This window comes from Micromys minutus (assembly GCF_963924665.1).
Source record: "Micromys minutus genome assembly, chromosome: 20".
NCBI classification, from domain to species: Eukaryota; Metazoa; Chordata; class Mammalia; order Rodentia; family Muridae; genus Micromys; species Micromys minutus.
Genome location: NC_137955.1, coordinates 23,718,140 through 23,743,253, shown reverse-complemented (window position 1 = coordinate 23,743,253; position 25,114 = coordinate 23,718,140). Strand labels below are relative to the sequence as shown.

The 25,114-nt window shown below is 42.9% G+C and overlaps 1 protein-coding gene across 1 annotated transcript in view; it reads left to right on the top strand.

Annotated features, from left to right (window-relative positions):
• OSMR (oncostatin M receptor) overlaps positions 1–25,114 on the top strand; it is a 57,897-nt gene that overhangs the window by 1,078 nt on the left and 31,705 nt on the right. The window contains exons 2-3 of the mRNA XM_080933879.1: positions 13,223–13,307; positions 20,481–20,650. Coding sequence (XP_080790005.1) covers positions 13,235–13,307; positions 20,481–20,650 — 243 coding nt within the window. The 5' untranslated portion in view covers positions 13,223–13,234. The remainder of the gene's footprint in view (positions 1–13,222; positions 13,308–20,480; positions 20,651–25,114) is intronic.

The following is a 25,114-nucleotide window of genomic DNA, read 5'->3' as shown; positions in this document are numbered from 1 at the left end:
GACCGGATGGCAGGCAAATCGGTGACAGAGTGGGTATTTCCCAGTCTCAAAGCCTCTCTGCTATACTTCTAGTGCTAGGGATTTTTGGAATGGGGCTGGTGTTGGGATTCTGTAAACCCCACCCCACCCCACAGTTACCTGGTAATAGGCAGGTATGCTCCACCTCAGTTACCTGACACTATAAAGGGGGCTGCTTGCCCCCTCCTCTCTCTCCAGCTCTCTTGCTGTCTTGGCCCCTTGCTCTCTTCCTCCTCGCTTACCCTTTTTGTTCCTCTTCTCCCCATTCCCCCCCCCCCCCCCACAATGTGCTCATGGCCGGCCTCTACTTCTCTACTCTCTTCTCTCTCTGCCCCTACTACCCTCTTAACTCCCCTCCCCATGCCCTGAATAAACTTTATTCTGTACTATTCCATGTGGCTGGTCCCTTAAGGGGAAGGGATTCCCAACATGAGTCCCCCAGAAGCATCCCCCTTACCCCCATGCCTCACCACAATTCCATGGAGCATAACCCCCCCCCCCATCTTTTTCCTAACAGCGGGAGAAGATGACCCTGCCTGGTCTCTGTCTGCTTGTTCTCTTTCGCCTGGGATGAATCATGGGAGTTTCCCAGTTGACCTGTGTTTCAGAATCATCCTTAGCATTTTTCAACCACACCTACATCTGACACCTCTTGGGGATATCTATTTCAGTACCGCTCCCAGGTTGGGAAGGTCAGTTACTTTCACTGCTGGGCACAGCTGGGTCTGTGCCACCACTGGCCCATTTGGGACTCTTGGGTTCTAAGTCTTTCATCAGAGGCAGCTGTGAGAGAGTGGTCCTGGTGCTGAGTGTCCAGAGCTGAGACACACAGCGGATGGCTTTCCCTGTCTCCTTCATCTGCACAGCCCAGACTCTACCGGTTCATATACCCACCCCAACCCCATCATTACCTGCCAGGGGACCCCAACTCCAGCGCACAGGAAGTCAGTGGGTGTTGATGCTTTGTTTTCCTTAGTCCCGAGGCGAGAACCCAGTCTGGCACACTGGTCCAGTTAAGACTGGCTGCGGACTGTCCTGCCTTTGACAAGGTTTGTGCTTTGCTGGTGGGAACTGGGCTGGATGTTTACAGATTCTGAGAGGAAATCACAGTGCGATTGTGTGCGCTCTCGTGCTTGTTCATGGGGACAGTAGGTTTTGGCTCTCTTCTCTGGACAGGAAACCTTTCTTAGAGAAGGGAGAATAAGGAACCAAACAAACAGTGCAGACTGAGGTGGAATCAAAGCATCTGTGTTTCTAGAGAAACTCTCCCCAGAGTAAACTTCCTTGTCCCTCCCTACCTGAGAGTTTCTTTCCTGTGCTTGGCAACCCTGTCTTCAAAGTCTTCCTTTCTCCACACGTTGTTCTCTGGCTTCCCAGGGTTTCCATCTGATTTGGGTTGCTTTGAAGTGGGGACTGTGGACTCTGACGCAGGGAAGGGGATCCCGTGAAAGCCCGACCTCATCAGCCATTACCAGTCTGGCATGGACATACAGTAGAGGACATTACTTTTCCCTTTGTTGTGACAAATGCTGGAGAAGAAACAACATCAGAAACGTCTTTGGCTCACAGTTTGAAAGAGCGTCCACCATGAGACAGCCGATCACGCTGTGTTGGCAGTTAGGGAGGAGAGAGAGGTGAATGCTGTTTACCCAGCCAGATTCTCCCTCCTCCCACCCCCCATTTCCATTCTGTAAGAGATGCAGGCCTTGGGGTAGTATTAGCCTCAGAAAAGGAAGGTAGTCTCATCATTTCCTTTCTATGACAACCTGAAAGATTCATCCAGAGATGCATCTCCTGAGTGATTCTGAACTCAGTCCAGTTGGCAGTTCAGATTAACTGTCACGTTTCCACCTACGGACTTGACACCCCAACATCACTTCTAAGTCATAACATGTGATAAATATCACTGTAAGATACGTTCGTTTAGAATGATTTGAAGGACATATCTACAAGTTTTTCATGTATGTTTACGTATGTAAATTTCCTAACTGCAGTATATACAGTGCTTCCTTCTTTACATTCTGAGTTGGAGAGCTTTTATTCTATATCTGGACTTAGGTATTTTGTCAAGGGTTTCCTGCTAACCTAAAGCAGAATAGAGTTTATTTACCCTTTCCCTTATTGATGGCTATTGTGCTAAGATTAGCAACAATGCCTCAGGGAAGATAATGAACTGGTCTTTGCTCTCAGATATAAGCACTGCTGTGGAGTAGAATCCCAAAAGAGCTGTTTGGAGGGTAAAAATCTTACCACACACCTCTACTTTACAAATAAATGTTCAAGTCAATGGATGAAGAAGTTCTCATACTTCTTACCATGACTAACACAAGTATTTGTATTTTCAAACTCCTAAGAGGATGAGATCCAGGACAGCATTTTAATTTACATTTTGTTTCCTACTACTAAGTCTTTAAAAAATTGATTACATTTATTTATTGACTTATGGGGGGAGCTTGCTCATGCCACATTGAACAGGTAGAGGCGAAAGGAAAGCTTTGGGGGAGTTGGTGCCTCTTCTTCCATTGTAGAAACTGCCCTGTCTCAAATCATAATATTCTGTGTGCAGTAGACAATGCAACAACCTCTACCATAATGTTGCCTCTTCTCATTTTAATGTGTCTCATTTAGTCATTAATGTGTCTCATTTAATCATGGGATAGGACATATCGCGGCAGTTCCCATCTTAGCCATTGCCCATATGATCCCAGTAGTTACCTCACGTACAGAGCTGGGTGCCATCAAGGGTGTCCACAACTCTCCAGCATGTGGTTTGGGGGCTCTTTCCACTTTGCAGAACTTCAAGTCTGAAGCATGACACAGTAGTCACGTGGTTCCCTCCCGATCTCGGCATCAGCCTTCAGTCTGCTCTGTCTTTTGTAACTGGACCGATGAAAGGCCCTCATTGGAGTGGAGTCACACTGTGTTTGTGGTTCTGTGTCTGTCTCATTTCAAGTAATACTTTTAACCCCCTGCTGTAGCGGCTATTGGTCATCTCTATGTTTTTGAGGCTGTCAGCACTCTACTGTCTAACTGTCTATTTTCTTTGTCATATGCTGCTGGTGTGTAGATGTGTGTATGTATATGTGTGTACTTTAACTCACGTCATCAGCACGCTTTCGTGACTTCTGGGCTTTGCGTAATTTGGGAAAGTCTGGGTCATTGAAAACCTAAATGATCTTATTTCTGCTAATGCTTTTACTATTTTGGTTTTTATATCGCAACATTACACATCACATTTCCAAGAAAAAAAATAAACTGAGCGTAATGATTGGGACTTAATTCTTTTCTAAAATTTTAGATGATTCATCTCACGAATTTATTTAATAGTCTGTCATTTGATGCTGTTTGGGAAAGGGTATATGAAACCAGAGCTCACACTGTAACCAAGACTACTAGCTTTAAACTCAGAACTCCCCTGTCCTCCCAAATATTGGGATGCTTGTACCAAGATGAAATTTGGTTTTCATCATAAAACCAATGATCTCTCTGTGCCAGGCCTGTTCCTGACCTGCGTTCTTCCCAGTGATACTTGAGCCACTCTTCCACCAATACCATGATCTTAAATACCAAAGCTTTACTTTAGTATTTATATATTTTCAGGTCTAAAATATATATTTATATTTTTTTTTCAAAGCAGATTTCAAAAATGCTGTTCCTGCATTTTTTACTGTGCTTTTCATGTTTCTAATCAGTTTGGTTTAATAAATAAGGTCCTCTGGGAAACTTTTACTGAGTCTGCAGCTATCGGCAGTGGCATTTTCCCGGTTCATTCTAATATTAACACCACACACAGAGGAGGCAGTGGTAAGGAAGAAGGGGTTGGTCTTTAGCAAGTGACTCGCCTGGTTTCAAGTACTGACTTGATGGTGGCTAGCAGTTTCCCAGGGCAACTTACCTTTGACCTATTTGTTACCCTCAGCATCCTCCTTTGCCTCTGGGCATAGACTCAACTCCATAGGGCTTCTGGGAAATTCACTCTCTACTTTAACACACTTAACAAAGCACCAGGCAGAACATTAACCTGCAGTACACAGTACCTGAGGGCGCTTTCACATTTCATTGATTAGCCTACTGAGTGTCTTGCTGAGAGTGGGAACTAACCAAATAAAATAACCTTTATTTATCAATAGTATTGTAGAAAACACAGATATGTAATAAATGTTGGCTGTAATAAAGTACCTCGAGCATTCATGTGCTGTTTCATCACCTGAGGATGTGGTTGATCTGCAGATTTTTCTACCAAGCCTAAAGTGTGGCCTGGGTTTTTCACTCCTAACAAGCAATCGCATGGCTTCCATGATATCTAAAAAGTGACTAGCTGCTGTCAGTCCCTAATCCGCACTTTTGAGTACATAGTCTTTCAGTGAAGTCTAAAATCACATTACAAGTAATTGTACTGCTTATTTCTAATATGTGTGACTGACGTGACTATCACATAGCTCAGCCAAGAAAGTGTTTGCTGAGAAAGCATGAGCCCCAGAGTTTGATCTTTGATACCCAAGTGATGTAAAAAGAAACGAAGAAAAAAGAAATCCAGGCATGGTGGCAGTGGCTTCCAATTCTGGCGCTGTGGAAGTGGCTATGGGCAGAGAGGTCCCCGGGACTCACTGGCTATCCATCTTAACCTAAATCATCTTGCATCTGGTCCTAATGAGAGACCCTGTCTCAAAATGCAAGGTAGACAGATCCTAAGGAACGACACCTAAGGTTGATCACTGCCCCCCACATTTATACACGTAACCATAAACACACACACACAAGTCTTACATGCTAAAGAACGAAGTTAAAATTGTTTGAATTAATTTAACTTCACATATACATTTGGCATCTGTCCATGAGAAGGATGGCAATGTCTTTCCACTCAGAACACTGGCTACTTGTTAGGACATTGGTTACTTATTGCAATTGGAATGTATTGTTTTAGTAACTGCACTGAGGGTCTAAGATTTCACAGGTTTAAAACATAGCAAATGACATTCCTTAGGCTTATTCAGATCCTAAAAATTGTCGACCTCTTTCAGAGGTTCCTTAGTTGCTTAGAATAAACTCAGGAAGCAATGTTAGCCAACAGTTAGTTCTCCTGGTATATATGGTGCAAATGTAAAAATAATAGAACTCACACTGCTTTTGCAAGTATGAACACCCAAGGTCAGTGTGTAAGCGTGCGCACATGCACGAGCACACACTTTAAAGAATACATTGTTACAGGACCATGTGATTCAAAAAAGGTGAGATTTTCTTCATCTCTCCACCTTCAACCTTCCATTCACGCTGTGTTTGTATGTGTGATTAGATGGCTCTTTCCTTCCAGGCTAGTTTAACTAGAAGACCGAAGACAGTAAAAGTGTAAGAGGCATTTTGAGTGACAGAGCAGTGACGGGGGCCATCTTAGTCAGGGTTTCTATCCCTGCACAAAACATCACGACCAAGAAGCAAGTTGGGGAGGAAAGGGTTTATTCAGCTTACACTTCCACATTGCTGTTCATCACCAAAGGAAGTCAGGACTGGAACTCAAGCAGGTCAGGAAGCAGGAGCTGATGCTGAGGCCATGGAGGGATGCTACTTACTGGCTTGCTTCTCCTGGCTTGCTCAGTCTACTTTCTTAGAGAATCCAGGTCTACCAGCCCAGGGATGGCACCACCCACAATGGGCTGGGCCCTCCCCACTTGATTACTAGTTGAGAAAATGCCTTACAGCTGGATCTCATGGAGGCATTTCCTCAACTGAGGCTCCTTTCTCTGTGATAACTCCAGCTTGTGTCAAGTTGACACAAAACCAGCCAGTATGGGGGGGGGGGGGCAATACTTGCCTGACACCTGCGCAGTAAGGAGAAGGAGGACAGGTGTGGAGGATGCTTCCTGCCGTGGTGCAAGCTTTGGCTAGAACAGGGGGAGACCCGCTGACATTACTTATCAGAGGTGTCCGTGGCAGGAGGCTTATCTTCGTCCCTGGACAGAAGCCCTTTAAGGATGGTGGTACTTTAAGGCGGAGCTCTGAGCAACCCTGTGGCACAGGTGTCCTGCTTGTCCTGTGGAGATCTCCAGTGCAAACGCTGTTCTGAAACTAGCTTGCCCACTAAGTATTTTGGAAGATTCCTTCATATTCAGTACACATGCCTACTTTAACCTTCGTAAACACCGTGTGGTTTCCCCTTGTGGGATGCACAGTTATTGAAATCTGCGGGTTCTTTTCTTTAATGAGCATTTGATATGTTTGTTTCATCTGTAGGGAAAAGTCCTAAGGATACAGTTACGATCCGTTCTGAATCAAGTCAGATGCACACTACAGGTTAACAGAATAAGCAGACTTCTGTTGGCTGCCCTCCTTGACTCCCAATGAGCAGCAATGTTTATGCGGTGAACACACTGGCAAAGGGCACTGGCAGTATTAAGAGCCTTTCTATCCCTGACAACTTGATGTGGCACAGACATTTGCATGTACAATTACAGCTCTGCTTGTTTATTGTAACTGTTTTGAGACAAGGTCTCACTGCACAGACATGGGCTATCCTGGAGCTTGTTATGCAGACCAGGCTAGCCTCAAACTTGCAGTGATCCTCCTGCCTCTGCCCAGCCCCCTCACCAAGTGCTGGCATAATGGGCCTGCCCCACATAACTGTTTTAAGTTGACTTTTATTAATTTCTAGTAATCTTCCTTAATTTCTTTTTCTTTTTCTTCTTTTCTTTTCTTTTTTTTTTTTTTTTTTTTTTTTTTGTATGTGCCTTTTTTTCTTTCCTTGAATTGCATGTTTGTGTTTTTTTATATTTTCTATAGCTGTTTGCCCTTTAATCTTATTTTAGGAGATTTTTGCATACTGGGAATCATAACTCTTCGTCATACATTTCTAGTTAGTACTAAATCTTAAAAATGTGTGTGTGGTCAGGAAAGTAACCCTTATCTTGATTGCTTTTTGGTTTCTTATGATGCCCATCAGATTGAAAAAAAAAAAGCAGCTATGTTTTATTAGGTCACCTTTACTGTCTTGCATCTTGTATCTGTGTCTATCTGGAATGTATTTTGCTGGAAGGACTAAAGCAGTAGCAATAATGATCTCACTGGACTTGCTGTGTAAAGTCTCTCTTAATCTCAATTAATCCCCCTGTCTGTACACGAATCCTGCCTCTTTCATGCTCATTCACAGAAGAGGCAAGAAACAACTCTCACTTGGTCATACAGCTAGTATCCCGTGACAGTCCTGGACATGGCAGAGGCTCCTTGGGAACAGTATAGCTCTTCTCAAATGATTTTGATACCACATTTAGCATATACTACATTCCTGCATCTCTTTTAATCAAGACTCTTCCTTGGATTGGGGTTTTCCATTTCTTCTTTTGTTTCCATGAGACCAAGCGTCGGCTGAGGTCACACGTCTTAGAAAATGTTTAACTGAACATTGATTTTAAACTGATTCAATTCCTTAAGTCAGGATTTACTTTACGAACTTGGTGGACAGTTGTTATCCACTGGGTAGATGTAAAGTGGGGGTGGGGAGAAATTCTGGAACCTCCTGGTGGGGCTGGTGGCGTGGGGCAGAAGGGAAACTGGGGAAGGGGGTGCTGCGAGTCATCAGTCTTAGAGAGAAATGATGAGAACCCTTCACAGGAGCTCCTCAGTCCTAATGGCAGAGCCCTTGAGAAAGGAGATGATGCATCGCTCCACAGTGAAGCTCAAACTTGGATTGTTCGTTTCCGGTTTTTCCTCATTGAGGTTGAAACCGATTCTTGCTATGATTTCAATTTTTAGAAATTTGTTGAGACATGTGGTCTACCATCTAACCTCCCTCGGAGACTGTTTAATCTAAAAACAACTTTCTAGCACACACAGACACTCTTGAACACACATCCACACACACACACATCCACATACACACATCCACACATACACACACACATCCACACACACACACTCTCGATCACACATACACACACATACACATACACACATACACACATACATACACACATCCACACACATCCACACATCCACACACATCCACACATCCACACACACACTCTCTCTCAAACACACACACACACATACACATCCACACATCCACACATACACACACACACACACACACACACACACACACACACACACACACACGCGCGCGCGAGAGAGAGAGAGAGAGAGAGAGAGAGAGAGAGAGAGAGAGAGAGAGAGAGAGGATCCCTCCACAAACAGCTTCCTTCCTTAAAACAGCATTTGCATGTTTGCATATGATAACAGTGGCTCACCCAGCCAGTTTTTAAGAATTTGGCAACAGCACCCAGGTTTTGGGAAGCAGAGGACTGTTGCTATGTCTCATGAGGATTATCTGCGGTAGAGAAACTTCCCAGGAATAAATATCTTACTTGTGGCTGAGCAAGACATTCTGGTAAGAGAAGGCGGACTACGTGTTCCTTAGCAATGCATTTAGCATGCTTGTAATATTCTCACGGAAGGAGACTCCTCAGGATCTTAAGAAAATGGATGCATCTAGAGAATATCATCCTGACTGAGATAACCCAGTCACAAAAGAACAGACATAATATGCAGTCACTGATAATGGGATACTAACCCCAGAAAGCTCTGAACACCCCAGAAACAACTCACAGACTGTGTGAAGTTCAAGAAAAAAAAAAAGAATATATTTTAATTAAAATAGAACTGTATCACATCCCCCTTTCCTTCCTACAGCCCCTCCCAGTTTCTCTCCTATCCCTTCAAATTAATAACCTCTTTTCCTATATTATTGTTACATATATACATATGTGTATGTATATGTACCCACAAATACTTAATTACAACCTTAAAAAATGCATTCGTATACTTTTATGCAAAAATGCTTTAAATTTGTACATTTATCTTTGTTTTTTAATATAAAGTTTTTCAATAAAAAAAAAAGAATAGGAGTTTTCAGATAAGATTTAAAGAGCAGCCATGACCATCAAAGAACACAGTAAAGCAAGCAAGATTTTCACAGAGGAGTATTAGGTTGATGCAAATTGAACAGAACCCAGAGATGATGAGAGACTTGGGGAGGCAGGAGGGAGTGGAGGATAAAGTGTAAGTTGAAACGTGGGGAGCAGTTTTCCCAGTTCTCCAACCCCATGTGGGCCAAAGGTTTGAACTGGGTAATATTTGGTGACAGAAAAAAAAAAAAAGACCTAAAAAAGTTAATTGGTGTTTTCATTAAAATAAGTTGAAAGCAGAGAGGAGAGATTGGGGGGGGGAACTGGTATCACTTTTTCTTCATTCCCCAGATGTTTCCTGGATGGCAGCTGTGTCCTAAGACTGGTGCACAGTGTGTCTCAGACACAGAGCTGCTCTCTAGTGTCATAGAGTCATTTGGTAATGTCGAGAAGCAAAAAACAACAGATTTGGGGAAGGACTAAGTGTGACGGGCACACCCTTCCCCTTCGTTTTCTTATTGCGGAGTAGAGTACTGCTGAGAGCCTGGAGCTTCTGAGCCTCCTGGGTGAGTTCAAGGCTCGGTGCCTGAACACGGTGTACCCTGAGCAATGGGAAATCTCTGCTCCATCAGTCGCTACTGCTTTACCAGCCCACACACCCACCTACCCACCCACAGGGCTCATCCTTGAGAGGGCTGTTTACCCAAGCTTCCCCTGGGTTTTCATTTTTCTCTGCAGAGTGCATGTGTGATCAGGGGAGACAGCGTATGCCATGTTTCTGTCTTGATTTCTGCTTTGACAGTCGTGTGACTTTTTTTTTTTTCTACTGAGACAGGAATTCCATGTATTTAGATGGAAGATTAAGGTCTTCTCTTTCGGATCAAATAAGCATCTTTAGCTTTTATCTGAAGCTGAGCTTTGGATAGACTCTCAGTCCATCCATTCGAGTCTTCTGCCTTGCTGAGTATGGGTCTGTTACCCAAAGGGCATGAGCTGAAAATTTTGATGGTTCCTTTGATTCCCACCCTGTGGCTCATCAGCTCTGCCTTTAAAATCTCTCCCTAACACCACCACACTTCCACAGACCAAACCCTGTCTTCTCCTCTCACCTGGACTGCTGATTCTGACTCTGTCTCTCCTTCCATTCCTGGTCCTCCATTTTTTTCTGCATCTCTGGTTTCTGTTCTATGTACAGCAACTCAATATACCTCTGTGGTACTACAGTATTCAAATATCAAACCTGCTCTGTTTGCTCTCCACAAACCTCAGTCTCACCCCCCTGACTTCCTTTCCTCCTCATCTACTCCCTTCAGCCACATTCTCCTATTTGTTCTTGAATCTTCTGGCTTTTCTTTCTCCTCATGGTCCCATCAAAAAAAATATGTGATACCCTCAAAGTAGGGTAATTTGAGAAGGTATAATGCTGTCTCCAGGAGTTGCAAGTTAGCAATGCCTGTTTCTCCATAGCCTCTGGCTGATGGGTCAGAAGAAATGCTCCGTTGAGTCTCTGAGTTGTTGCATCTGCTAACTTCTCATTCTGCCCATTTTTAAGAACTTTATTGATTTTTGCAAGGGGGATTGCGGACAACAGTGAGGACTCATGGTCCTGCTGCCCCTGGTCCTCCAGTTGATGGTGATGGTCCGGCAAAGTCACGGCAAACACTGTTGGGGTCCTCTGTCCGCAGAGAGCACATTCTTAAGATAATCTCAGGGGATAATCCAAAGCAGCGGTGGACCCGCATGCTGTGCTGTCATCTCCTGTACTGCGCATGGTCGTGCACTAAGATGCCAGCAGCAGCAATGGCACAGCACAAGTATAACCACAGACACATAGCAGCCATTTAAGACGTATTAGCTCAGGGGCCTGGGGACCTCACTGCCAAGCCTCTCAACCTGAGCTTGACCTTGGAGTTCACGAGACGGAGGCTGTTGTCTGATTTCCATGTGTACACCAAAGCATGAGAGCTCCCATATACACATATACACACATAAATACAAATACAGATACACATACACACATAGCACTCATACAAATACACACACATACACACACATAAACATACATACACATATGCAGACACATTCACACTCATATAGACATATATACATACAAATACACACTTACACACATATACAGGCATAAACATACATACACATATATACTCATACAGACACACACACACACACACATATACACATATACACAGAGACATGCATACCCACTAAATAAATACATGTGAAAATGTGTAAGCTTACCTATTTTTTTTCTGGAATTTTCCCACTTGTATTGTCAGACTGCGGCTGATTGAGCAGAACCAGGTGTCAGGACAGTAAGGCAGATTGTAGATGACAAGAAATCAGAAGAAATTCTGTCTTTATGGTTTCTGGAGACCTGTGAGACCTATACGGTGGTCTTTGTGAATACGTGTGTTTTCCAGCTGCACTGCCTGGTGACCTTTCACCTCCGACTTCTGTTTAGCATGACTTCTGAATCTCTCAGCTGACTATTTCTGTACCTATGACTTTAACTTCTTGATGTAATGTCATGTGTTTAGAACTGTTGTAAGTAGCCCGGTCAGAGAGAAACCGTTTGAACTGCATACCAGCTCCAGAGCCTTCTGTTTCAACTTTCTGATGTGAGAGTTCCTCCCCGTGGTGGCCCCTTCATGTCCCAAGAGTGAGTGGGAGGGGACAGTGGTGAGTTGCCTGGATCTAGGCCTGAAGTCACTCTCAGCAGAAGGGCACACACATCTAGTCCGAGTAGGCGTCTTCCTTTGCTCCCTGGGTTCTACGAACATGCACACACTGTTTCTCCCCGAGTTATCGCCCCTCCCCCGGTTCTGGAATTCAGTCAGTGTGTGCAGTTGTAAGTAGAGATCAGTTATGAATGGAATGATGTGTTTGCCAAGAGTAGAATGCGGTGCTGACAGAAATGTGAAGGAAAGCTGGCTGCTGCCTCCACGCTCAGGCGCTGGTGACCATAGTCAGCTGCTTTATCCAGTTCTTGTCCTTGCTGTAGTTCCAGTTTACCTGCAGAATGGTTTGAAAACAACAGGTGTGGCAGTGGGACTCACAAACAGGCTCCGGGAAGTTCTAGCTCTGGTTGAAATCTGGGCAGCAGGGCAAAGGCAAGAACTCGGCTTTCAATGGATCTCGGCTCGCTCAGAGACCTAAGGAGAAAAGTGAAGCTCAGAGCTTCCAGCCTGCTCTCTGCCATCAGGTGCTTCTCTGGTCAAAGCACCTGAAGAATCAGTGGCCCTCTCTTGTTTTATTAAGATTTATGTATTTGTTGTATGTGAGTGCACTGTGGCTGTCTTCAGACACACCAGAAGAGGGCATCAGATCCCATTACAGATGGTGTGAACCACCATGTGGTTGCTGGGATTTGAACTCAGGACCTCTGGAAGAGCAGTCAGTGCTCTTAACCACTGAGCAAGTCCAATGGCTCTCTTTTAAAAGTGCAATTTGTAATTCTCTTCAGCTGGAAAACAAAACAAAAGGAAAGGAAAATGGCATTGAGTGATGAAAGTGATCATTTCCCGGGATATGTTATCTTCTCCCAGGTTGAATTTTGGTGAGAGAGAGAGAGGACAGTGCAGGTAGCTCAAGTGAGTTTTTAATATTATTTGTCTAAAACAATTGGAATACTTTATTGATTTTACTGTGCAGTTGTTTCGCCTGCACGTATGTCTGTGCACCATTTTTGTGCCTAGCACCCACAGAAGTCAGCACAGGGTGTCAGATCCCCAGACCTGGAGTTACCGATGGTTTTGAGCCACTGAGTGGATGCTGGTAATGGAACCCAGGTTCTCTACTCCGGCACCCAGGGCTTCCAACCAGGGCTTCTCTCAGCCCTTCATGGGGTTAATTTACACTGAGCCTTCTTGAGACTATATTTGTCCTTTTTCCAACCAGCTTTTGTTTTTTCTGTTTCATGTTTAAGTTTTTTGTCTTTACCAGCTTTGTTTGAATTATTCAAATGAACCGACTAGTCATTAAGTTATTGCTACCAGGCCTCAATAATCCATAGCAGGACACCTTCACAGTTGACTCAAGGTCCCTTGAAACCTAGGCTTCTGATGTGCACACTGACAGCTGTACCTCTCTGAAGAACAGATAAACACTTCGAGGGACAGGGAAAAGTACATTCTTCCTCCAAAGGCAGATGACAAGAGACGCGGGTACAGGGGAGAAAAATGGGAGACTTTAGCCCCACCTCTGATGTCAGCTGCCTCAGGAAGCATACCAGGAGTTAAACCTATATAAAACCTATATAAAAGGCTTTTCTTGTCATTGTTTTTGTTTTTCAGATAATCAGACCAATGGCTTTCTCTGTGGTCCTACATCAAGCCTTCCTCCTGGCAGTGCTGTCCCTGAGGACATCCAAAAGTGAAGGTAAGAGGCAAAAACAGAAGAGAGCTTATAAGGATGCCCTAACAGGTGTAAGGATGCCCTAGCAGGTGTAAGGATGCCTCAGCAGGTGTAAAAATGCTCTAACAGGTGTAAGGATGCCTTAGCAGGAGTAAGGATGCCCTAGCAGGTGTAAGGATGCCTCAGCAGGTGTAAGAATGCCCTAGCAGGTGTAAGGATGCCTCAGCAGGTGTAAGAATGCCCTAGCAGGTGTAAGGATGCCTCAGCAGGTATAAGGATGCCCTAGCAGGTGTAAGGATGCCCTAGCAGGTATAAGGATGCCTCAGCAGGTGTAAAATGCTCTAACAGGTGTAAGGATGCCCTAGCAGGTATAAAGATACCCAAACAGGTGTAAGGATGCCTCAGCAGGTATAAAGATACCCAAACAGGTGTAAGGATGCCTCAGCAGGTATAAAGATACCCAAACAGGTGTAAAAATGCCTCAGCAGGTATAAAGATACCCAAACAGGTGTGTTGGAGAACAGTTAAACATTTTCTTTCCTCAGTGCTGGTGATTAAATCACATGAGATGTTGCACATTTCTGGAAGCCACAATTGCCTACATGTCTTCCATCAACTGGTAGCACATTTAATAAACCCATTCCTTAGCCCTGGCTTCCCGCTCGGTGATGTACTCATTGGTGTCGTTGTGAGCAAACCTGAACCCACAGAGCTTCATGATTGCTCTGTCTGATCTAGACCTTTGCCAAGGTATTTCCTTCTGAACCCTGCTGAGCACGATGGAACAGCCCAGACTAGTTCTGGCTGCTGAGTTAGGACGAGTTCCGATGCCCCTTAGCCATACTTGCTGAAAGCTGTTAGGCTTATAAAATGTGGCTGAAAGCAACTAAAGTTTGTAAAGCAGTAGAAACTCTTGAGTATATACAAGGTACTATCTTAAATGCTGAACTCTGTCGACAGAGAAATAATGTTTGTCTCTCCCCCAGCAGACAGTAGTTTGGAATAAATCAACTTCATAAATGCACACGTGAGTGGAAACGTTATCAAATGTATATGGATACTTTACTACTTTGAACTTCGCTAAACATAGATTTTTAGACTTGAACGAATTTCTGTTAGGTCATAAATTTTCCCTGCATTTGTCCATATTATACAAAACTTTACGTTTTGTTCATCTTGTACTTACTCCTAGCTGCATTTGCTTTCAGAATGACCTACCCAAGTTCCATGCATGTATTTATGAAAATAACACTTGCAAAAAATATGCATAGAATCACACTCACTTATCTCTTAGAACTGCAAGAAAAGATACGTGGGAAAGAGGGAAATTACTACTGCTAATAGCTCAAGTTCTGCCTCGTGTCTTTTACATCTAGGTTTGGTCTCTGAATGTGGGGATATACTGTTGGGGAGGTTGAATATCCATTAATTGAGTTCTATAAGCTGGGGCTCAAGGTGACAAGGTTCTCACCTGGTGGCACATGTACTTCCCTCAGTCTGTCTTGCCTGCTGGCATCTAAGTTCACTGCAACTGACTAGAGGCTGAGCCTGGAGATATTCCAGCCCAGATCAGGGCCCCTGGTTCTGGTTCCCTCGTCGTGCTGAGGGATTCCTGAGCATCCACAAAGCTTGGCCACAGCTTGTTCCCCCAGCAGACTCTCCTGATGTGACCTGACTGTGCACAGTATACCTTCTCTATGTGAAACTTGCTGCTCTCGGATCAGTCTCTGTGGCTCTGTTTCTGTTGTTGAGAACAAACACATTTCCCTAGCTTCCTGGCAACCACTTTTCCATTTCTGCTTCCAACTTATGAATCAGGGCTTCCTTGGTAGGTCTTTGTCTTCACCTGAACCGTGGGAACTCCTTTCAATTTCTGCTGCCTACTACATCTCCACTGGAACTAGTGGGCTTACCACTTATTCAGCTAGCCGGGTTCAGGTCAGAGACTGTATTTCAGATAGCCCGATTTAACTTCTTCTAAGCAATAGAATAGATGTAAGACCCTTCAGTTAACCCTGGCTATGTTTCCATCAGCTGGAAGAGTTGATGTATTTTTCTGTCTATGGGGTATGTATAAAAACAGTTGTAAATATGTGGTGATTTTAAAATTAATTTTTACATTCATTTAGCTTGTATATGTGCACATACGCTGATGTACGTGCATACACATGTTACAAAGAATGTGTGGAGGTCAGAAGACAAAAAGAGTTGGTTCCTTTCTCCCGTCATGTGGGTTTCAGGGATGGAAACTTAACATCATTAGGCTTAGCAGCAAGTACCTTTAAACACAGAGCTATCTTTCCTTCAGTACACATTATAATAAGGGTTAAATCATGATGCATAGAAAAAAAAACCCATAATTTCAAGTACGTGTGTGAACAAACACAATAATCTGTATCTCTCTTCCAAGGAACTCTTTTTTAAAAAATTTAAATAATTAAGTAGGAGAAATGTTTTCCTTTTGTTTTAAATACATGGTATCTCATTCTGGGAATTAGCCACATATTATTTCCTTCAGCAGTATTAGGGCTGGTCAGAGAAACTTTTGTGGGAAAAGCGGGAGGGGGGAGTGCCTGTGACTCAGCCTGTGTTTGAGTCCTCAGATGGCCCCTTTAGCCACATGGTATGAAAGCTGGCTTGGGACCAGAAGGCCTAGGTCTGTTCTGGAACATAGCTTTGTCACAGTCTTCCATCCCCACGTTTAAGCTCAACTAGCTTCTCTGGAAAAAAAAAAAAAAAAACAAAAAAAAAATCAAACAAACCAAAAAAAAAAAAAAAAAAAAAAAAAAACCAGTGGGGTTGGATTTATTAATCTCCGTGGGCCCTGTTATCTCTCTGGCTTCACCTTGGAGTTTTGTCTCCCCACCCCCTGACACACACATTTGAGTAACTAATGTTATGCAAATCCCTGAGTCATTGCACACTTGTTGATAACATGGTCCATTTAAGGAACTTCCCTTTTGTTGAAGCAACGTAGGTCAAGTGGCGAGAGCTTGCAGAAATAAGGTTAGACGCAGAGTTGACTCATTCATTTGTCGATTAATTGTCAATGATCATACTGAGATTAATACCGTGTTATTAATCTCAGTTTCCCTGAGCTAAGTAAGGCTTAGTCACAGTCTTATTTCCGTCACAACCTACCACAGAAAAGCAGCATGTTACCACCTGCTAGGACCAGGGGTGGGAAAAGCCATGGGTCAGGGGACAGAGCGAGCACATGGACATTATTTATTTCAAGTTACTGTGACAAAATATTTAAAAGAAGCTGATTAAGGAAGAGTTTGTTTTGTCTCCCAGTGGAGACACAATCTGCCCTAGTATGGAGGTCCTAGAAGCAGGACTGTGGGGTGGATGGTCACAGTGCCACAGTAGCCAGCTGGCTTTGTCCCTTTTATTCAGTCTGAGCTGCAAGCCCATAGTTGTTGCTGCCCACATTCATGGTGGGTTTTCCTCTTCAGTTAAACCTTTTATGGAAACACCCTCATCAACCCTCCCAAAACTGTCTTTCCATGCTGATTCTAAATCCAGTCAAACTGACAAAATGAACCAGGGTTCCAAAGAACCACATTGATCCTACCAGCAGCCTAGGCAATGACTAATCACCTTTCACTAAGACCTACCTTCATCCATCAATCAATCAATCAATCTATCTATCTATCTATCTATATATATATATATATATATATATATATATATATATAATCTATTTTTGTTTATCTATATCTATTTATCATCTATCTAGCTATCTATTCATCTATCCCTCGTATCTATCTATCTATCTATCTATCTATCTATCTATCTATCTATCTATCTATTCCTTTATACATCTATCCATGTATCTGTCTGTCTGTCTGTCTATCTGTCTATCTATTTCTCTATCTATCTATCATCTATCTATCCATCTTTCTATATATCTATCTACCCATCCATCTATCTATCTGTCTATCTGTCTATCTATCTATCTATATCTATTCCTCTATCCACCTATCTATTTATCTATCCCTCTATCTGTCTGTCTGTCTGTCTATCTACTCATTCATAAAACATGTTTTTAACTGAAATAGAATTATATTTCCACTAGCCACTGTTCTTTTCCTCCCTCTAACCTTCCCATGCTCTCCAGTTGATAGCCTCTTATTATTGCTACATACATACTTACTTACACATATACATGTGCATGTACACAACCATATAAATACAATGTGCAGAGCCCACCTTTGTTCTTTGTATCTATGCTTTCAGGGCGACCACTAATGAGGGCGCTCATTCCTGGGAAGGACTAATTAATTCCCTGGGAATTAATTCTCCTCCTCTCAGCATCATTAGTTACCTGTAGTTCTTAATCTAGGAGTAGAAGCCCATAAAGTTCCCCATCCCCCATCCCACACTAATATATCCATTGTCATTGCTGTTAGTTTAGTCCTGTTTATGCAGCCATGCCTAGGAGAAAGTGTTTTACCACTGACTTTCTGGTATTCTGCCTCTTATACATTCTTTCTTCTGAGATGTTGTCCTTGGAGCCATAGATGCAGGAGAAGATATAGAGATCTCTCTCCATCAGGTTGGGCTCCCCAGAATGTGTTTTTCTGTGATGCTCTCTGTTTGCTGTATAAAGAAAGGCTTCTTAGATAGAGGGTGGTAGCTCCAGTATCTGTGGGTGTAAGGATATAATTTAACATGTAGTAAAGAATTATGCTGGCCTAGCAATGCAGCTGTAGTAGATTCTTTTTTAAGGTCTGTGACCTCACTGGCCCTGGGAGTCTGGCTGGGTTTCCAGTACCAAGTGTGAATTCTGTTCTTTTGAGTAGGCCTTATGTCTGATCAGAGAGAGCTGTTGGTTTCCACTGACTTTGCCTCTTAATGCTTCTACTACCTTTGACCACACTGGAACCAAGCTTCCAAGATCCCCTGTCGGACACTCAGACCATATACAAACCACAGCAATATGGAAAAGTTAAGTCAAAACACATGACTCAAGCTCCACAAGGGATCAGGAGTGGAGTTGACAAATGCTCAACGTCTTGTGTGTGTGTGTGTGTGTGTGTGTGTGTGTGTGTGTGTGTGTGTTTTTACCGTAATCATGTATCAACATTCCTTATTGAGGTAACAGTCACATAACATAAAATTATGTTTCTTTATGGTTACAGTGAGCCAGGCATCAGTGGCATTTAATATTTCACAATACTCCTGTAACCATCCTGGTGGGAGTGGAGATAGTCTGATTTTGTGCTGTTTCCCAAGAAGCGAATTCCCAGTTCTAAGGACTTGTTAGTCCACCTTACAGGAAGTCAAGAGTTAAGGTAGTGATGGGCGGAACCACTCCTTGAATGGGATTACTTAGCTAGTGTGATACATACCTCTTGCCTTTCTCTCGAAACCGACACCTCACTCATTTTAGGCTAGACCTAAAGTGTTTCTCTTTCCAATTCGGACAAACTGAGTAAGCCAGCTTCCTCTGCTGGATGCCATTGCTCTTGTATTTCATTGGCCAATTGGAGATGGATGCTGGAGGCTTGCTTCTTCATGCTGCCAGGGCCCAGGCAACCTAACAACCCCGGAGACACCGCCTCTGGCTGCTTGAAACATTAATATCTAATTATGCAACAGTTCCTGATTCTTCTCTCCCCCGTGCCGGCAACCACCAGACCTCTTACTATTTCTACAAATGTATCTTTTCTAGATATTCCACATAAGTGAAACCGTATGATATATGTAACTCGAGTTCCCTTGACTTATCTTGATGTTTTGAGTTCCATCCAGTCTGCAGCACGGATCACTGCTTTCTCCCATTTTACTACTGGACAGCAGAGTCACACTTTATGTAGCGCTCTGATTTCCTTATCTATAGTAAAAACTGTCCTGTGGTTTTACAGTGTTACTCGACACACCATTAAGGGAAGCAGTAAGTGCCTAGTAAGTAACGGATGCTTAGGATTGTTACTGCTGTCCTCGATGAGAAAAACAGCACACGTGCTCTGGCAGTTTGGGGACCCTTCACAGTTTGCAGATTGCTAACATTTTTATTAGGAAGATACTCCTTTGCCTTTGTGGAGGGGAAAGGCTGCAGGAGATCCAACCCAGGGTTTTAATCATGATAAATATGTCTTCTGCCACCAAGCCGCTCTTTCCCTAAACAATCTCTTGCCTTTAAATGTGGTACAAGGGGCTTTCAGATCAGCAATTTCTAAGAAACTAAAAAAAAAAAAAAAAAAAAAAAAAACAAAAAAACAAAAAACAAATGCCAAGAAGTGGGATTTTAGGAAGGGAGTCTTTAACTTTTCAAAACCTTTGTAACATTTACTTCAGACCCTTTCAGTATGGATAGTTGAACTGGCAACATACGAAATGTGTTTTTTTTTTTTTTCAATTCTATATGCTGTTTCTCTTTCTTACTCTTATTGGCAGTAACCCAAGGGGATCCAGACCCACCCTCTCTCTCATCTGAAGCTCTGTGTGTGTGCTGTGGCTGTGGTGCTAGCTAGGATTTACAGACAGTCTGAGAGACACTGGGCACCTCTCGGGGTCAGCGGCCTGCACAAATCTGTTTGTGATTGAATTCCTGTCCTTTGACTCACTACACCTCTCACGGGTCTAAGCTTACGGTCTGAATTATTTCTGTGACGTTGCTGTGTCTCACCGGTTAGGCTCTTTCTTCGAGGAACCATGTGGCAAGTGATTTGATTCACACTTAGTGCATATAGTCATTGCTGCCCGTCCAGAAAGTTCAGGGAATTCTTTCTGGAGGTGATTGAGCTCAGTACATTGAAATACATGGAACCTTGGTCGAGATGCACATTATGTTTTCATTTTCTAGCCTTCTCATAAGCCATGGGAACCTGAATTTCTAAAACCTAATTTTTATTTTTAAATTTAAAAATATGAGATTTTTAGAAAAAAAATCTCTTTGTCTCTATTATGAATTAAAGTCTGACTACCCAGGAAAGACACTTCTGTGCTTTTTTTCCCTCCAGATTATATTATTATGTTCTGCATTGTCCAACAAGTTGTTTCATCTGGGTCTTAATTTCTTCCTCTGCTGATATAACTTCTAATTCCTTTCCAGCTTCTCTCAGATTCTGACGCTAGGATGCACATGCAAATATGCTTTTCAAAGCTCACTAGTGTTTCTGTTTGATGTGTGGCTATTCAATCACACACCCACTGATAGTTGTTTTTTGCCTGTTTTTGGTCTTTCAGTCTTGGGGGAGCCTTTACCATTGATTCCTGAGATACATACAGTTTCTATTCAATCTGAACTTCAAAAAGTGAATTTAGAATGGACTGTCCAAACCCTTACTCATCAAGAACTGAACATGATATTTCAGATAGAGATCAGTAGACTGGAAACATCCAACATCATCTGGGTGGTAAGTACTTTGTGACTTACTGTCTTAAAAATTAATTTCCTGTGCTATGATTTGTCTTTTATACCATGCAGGAACATTTCCCTCTCAATACAGGTTTTCTAAACAATTGCAACCTTGAGTTTTTAGTTAAGACAGTAATTCTCAATATTTCTAATACCGTAACAGGTTAAGTGAGTCCCTCATGTTTTGATCCCCAAACCATACAATTATTTTTTCTTGTTATTTCATAACTTAAATCTTCCTATGTTATCAATCATAATACAAATATCTGTCTTTTTTGATGGCCTCAGATGACCCTGGGGAGGGTCACAACACACATTTTGAAATGCACTGAGTTAAGACAAACTAACATGGCCCACCGGACTCGATGGGTCCTTAAGAGACTAGATTATTCTCTCCGTTCTGCTGTGCTCAGGGCAGTTCCTGTGTCTGTCCTTGTAAATATTGGATCAGCATTTTCCGTGAAGATCTGTGTCTCATCCTCCCTCCTCTCTTCTCTATTCACCCAGGGTTACCCAGGAAACTTGGGTTGTCCTGAATAAGATATAAATACTTACCCACACTTTTCTCACAGTGAGCCTTCTTGGACCTGTTTACTTGCCCTGAGCTCAGTGCACAGAAGAGAAACCCCCAGCACTTATTATGTGGCCAATGCAGAGTTTCTCATGGACTGCACTGGATAGTGACTAAGTGTCCTCTGTTTTCTGGAATGCGAATTTGCTAATAAATAAGTTAATTGATTAAATCCTTCTTGAGAGGTGAAGGCCAGAGTTCAAGACACTCTGTGCTACAGAGTAAGCTCAGGGCCAACTTGGACTTCATGAGCCTGAATGAAAGAAAAATCTTTCAACTCTTTTGCTGCTTTGAATTGTCTGGGGTATATTTTCACTTGTCTTGATTCAGATAATAAAAGTGTCTCATCTGAGAGCACATTGGCCACAGGCATTAGCTATTGTTCTGAGATGTTTGAGGACAGTTTGTTGAGGGGCCTTAGAAGTTTTCTGGAGGTGAACGACATAGAATCTGAGACGAAGCCCCACCAGCCCCATCAAGGTCTCCCTTTTCTTGGGCAGCATATGCCGGGTGCATTGGGATCAAGAAAGTCTATCCTTTCAGATAAGCCTTTCACTAATGTTAAAGTCTTCAGTTTCCCCCCATATCCATTACTACATACAAGGTCTAAGCAACTAGCCAAAGATAAATATAATCTGACTCAGTCCATGGGACTTATAGGTCTGTTACTTGGCTGCCCTTTTCCACAACGGTAGCTGTTGAGCATACGTCACCTTAGTAGTACATATGTCTAATAACGAGCTGCCACTTGCCACGTCTCAGATCTCCCCACCATCCCACCTTATACTATGAAACTTGAGCGCTGTAGTTCTGATGAGCCTTGCTTGGTCACTTGGGTCTAAGGAAACATTCAACCAAGGTCTTGTTGAACAAAGATGCTCTTCCAAAATCAGAAGGTTGAGAGACATGTGTTGGAGTATTTTGGAGCATTAGTGCATACCGCCGTAACAAAATAGCATTAGTGTAGAAACAAGGACATCCTATTTTGTATTTCTCTAAAAGACAGTTTATATTATTTCTCATATTAGGAGAGGCAAGGCACTCTAGTCACGAAACAAGTGGGGCTCGTTCTTTGTTTTCTTTCGTAAATCTGATTTCCTATTAGCTTCACGAAATATCTCTTTGAACAAGAAAGCAGCAGAAATTATTCTGTAATTTGTGAGGAGTTAAGATCTCAAAGCGTGGACTATTTCACCATCTGTTTGTTTCACTGAATTCAAGAACGTGCGGCCACAACCCCAACACAACAGAGACAAACAACAGTGCATAGATATCTGTGTGCACTTCAGTTGAGAGTGGCAGAGGGGTGTCCCCATTCTTCATCCCCATGGCCAGAGAGGGAAGACAGTCGCATGCTATGGCTAGGTGATGCCCTGGTATGACTCCTCTTGTAGCTGAAGTTGAGGAGAGACATGAGATCTTCCTTCAGTTAAGGGAGAGAGCACACTTCCTTCTGGAAATTCTTCTTTGCTTGAGCGGTTCTTTGTTGTGCAAGCCAGGAATCCCATCACAACCCATGCTGAGAGGGCAACTTAGAGTCTCATCCTTCACTGCACTTCCCGACAAGCCAGAGGAAAAGCACCTTGACCTAGATGCTCTGAGTTAGAATAGGGCACCTCCCTGACAGTGCTGGACACTCAGATCCCTGCTGACAGGCACACTACACGGCACTGCCCCAGGTCGAACTTCTGTTCCTCCCTCTAAGAGAGTGCCTATATTCTTATTTAATAGCAAGAGAAGGCAGAAGAGCAGCTCAAGCCTGGAAAGAGGCCTGTGGTGTGAATCATGGAGGGGTAGGACTCATGCCTCAGCAATGAGTCAGCGACCTCAGATATATTTCTATGTCTCTGTGTGTGCCAATTTCTGTAACCTACTAATGTCTGCAAGGGCTGTATTCAACTTTCCACTTCAATGACTGAAAACAAGACAAAGAAAATTTGACACAATATTTTTTTTAAATCACTGATTTGACTGACATAGTCCAAACTTATTTTCTTCATTGACACGGCTATAAAGACCACAGAGTGTAAATTGAGGTTAGATAAAATCCACACGGTTTATAGGGAAACATGATCCACTGCACATTAATCAAATGACTAAATAACTCAGTTCAGAGTGTTGGAATGTAGACCTGCATCAGGCATAATGCAAGGAACGGGGAATCTAAAAGCTGAGCACACAAATGGGATGTTCTACATTCGTGTGGGGTGTAAGGGTCATGAGTGAATGTGTGATTGTTGGAGTTAGGCTTAATTTCTCCCACGGTTTAGATTCTTTGAGCCAAAATATGAAAGAGAAGATGAAGTTAATTTAATGTGAAAGGTGGGAGCAAGATCTCTGGGAAAACCCAATGGGAACCATCAGAGGCCATGAGAGAGGGGTGTAGGGGGCTGCCAGGCTTGAAGGCAGGATGCAGTATGTGGGCTCAGAGCGTATGAGACAGATTGGGGCAGGCGGGTGCAGGACAAGACCACCCAAGCAAATAGGTAGAACACTCGGATTGTGTTTATAACAAAGGCAATAATAAGAATACCGAGATGTTTTCTTCTTGTTGTTGACGAGTATTTACTTTAGATTTAAGAATATTCAAATGTAATATCTAAAGGCTGTTCATTAAGTAACAAAAGTTTCATGAATCAGGATATCAAAAGCAAGACAGACGGAAATAGGTTTTGTGATCTAAAAGTGAAGCAAAATAATGAGCTGATATAAAATATTAACAGTTTTAAAAATTCTATTTCATATAGAGTAGAAAGGAGGCTCACAATTGAACGTACTGGGTAGACCGCAGTGTTCTCATCCCACAGTGGAGTGAATTCTGCAGTGTACATGCTTTAAGATTGGTGATCTCAGCAGGGCAAAAACGTAAGAGTTGTTACCTACAAGTGTGATATGAGGTTACTGTGCTCCATAAACTGAGGACCTATCATTTACACTAAGGTATAAGAGTACAGACTCCCACTAGCTTCCCCAGGAGATTCAAGGTGATTGGCATCTCCACTCCCCCACTGCAGGGAGTGTGTCTTAGTTAGAGTCACTATTGCTGTGATCAAACACTGAACCAAAAGCAAGTTGGGGAAGAAAGGGTTTTTCTTTTATTCTTTTTTTTTTTTTTTGATTGTTTTGTTTTGTTGTTTTGGAGGGGTTTTGTTGTTGTTTGTTTGTCTGTTTGTTGTTTTATTTTGTTTGCCTACCCCTCCATGTAACAGTTCATCAACAAAGTTGCAGGAACTCACAAAGAACAGGAACCTGGAGGCAGAAGCTGATGTCTGCAGAGGAATTCAGCTTACTGACTTGCTCCCCATACCTTCCTTAGCCTACTTTATTATAGAACCTAGGACCACCAGCGCAGAGATGGAGCCACCCTCAATGGGCTGAGTCCTTTCCCATCAATCACTAATTAATAAAATGTTCTACAGGCTTGCCTACAGTCCAATATTATAGAGTAAATTTCTCAATTAAGTTTCCCTCTTTTCAGATGACTATAGCCTGTGTTAAGTTGGCATGACACTATCCAGCACAGACTTCGAGGTAGGGCAAGGATTGTGGAGGGCTACACTGAAGAAAATTAATTCCTAGAGTTATGGGGGAGTCAAAGAAAAATAGTAATCTCAGCTCCCTTGGGTTGTTGCCAGCATCATAGATAAAGTCCAAGAGCGTTTTGTGGTGGGTAGAGATGGGAAGAAATTCTCTAGGTGTAGCTCTGCAGAAGAGCCCTTGCTAATCATGTGTAAGGCACTGGGTTCTATTTTCAACACTGAGATATTTTAAGAAGACTTCATGCAAGAGATAGAAAATGTTCTGGGCTCCAATAATACAGCAAATTCCTAGTGCAGAGGGAGGTAGAAGACATAAGCCAACAATGCCTCGTGAGCAGATACTGAGATGCTC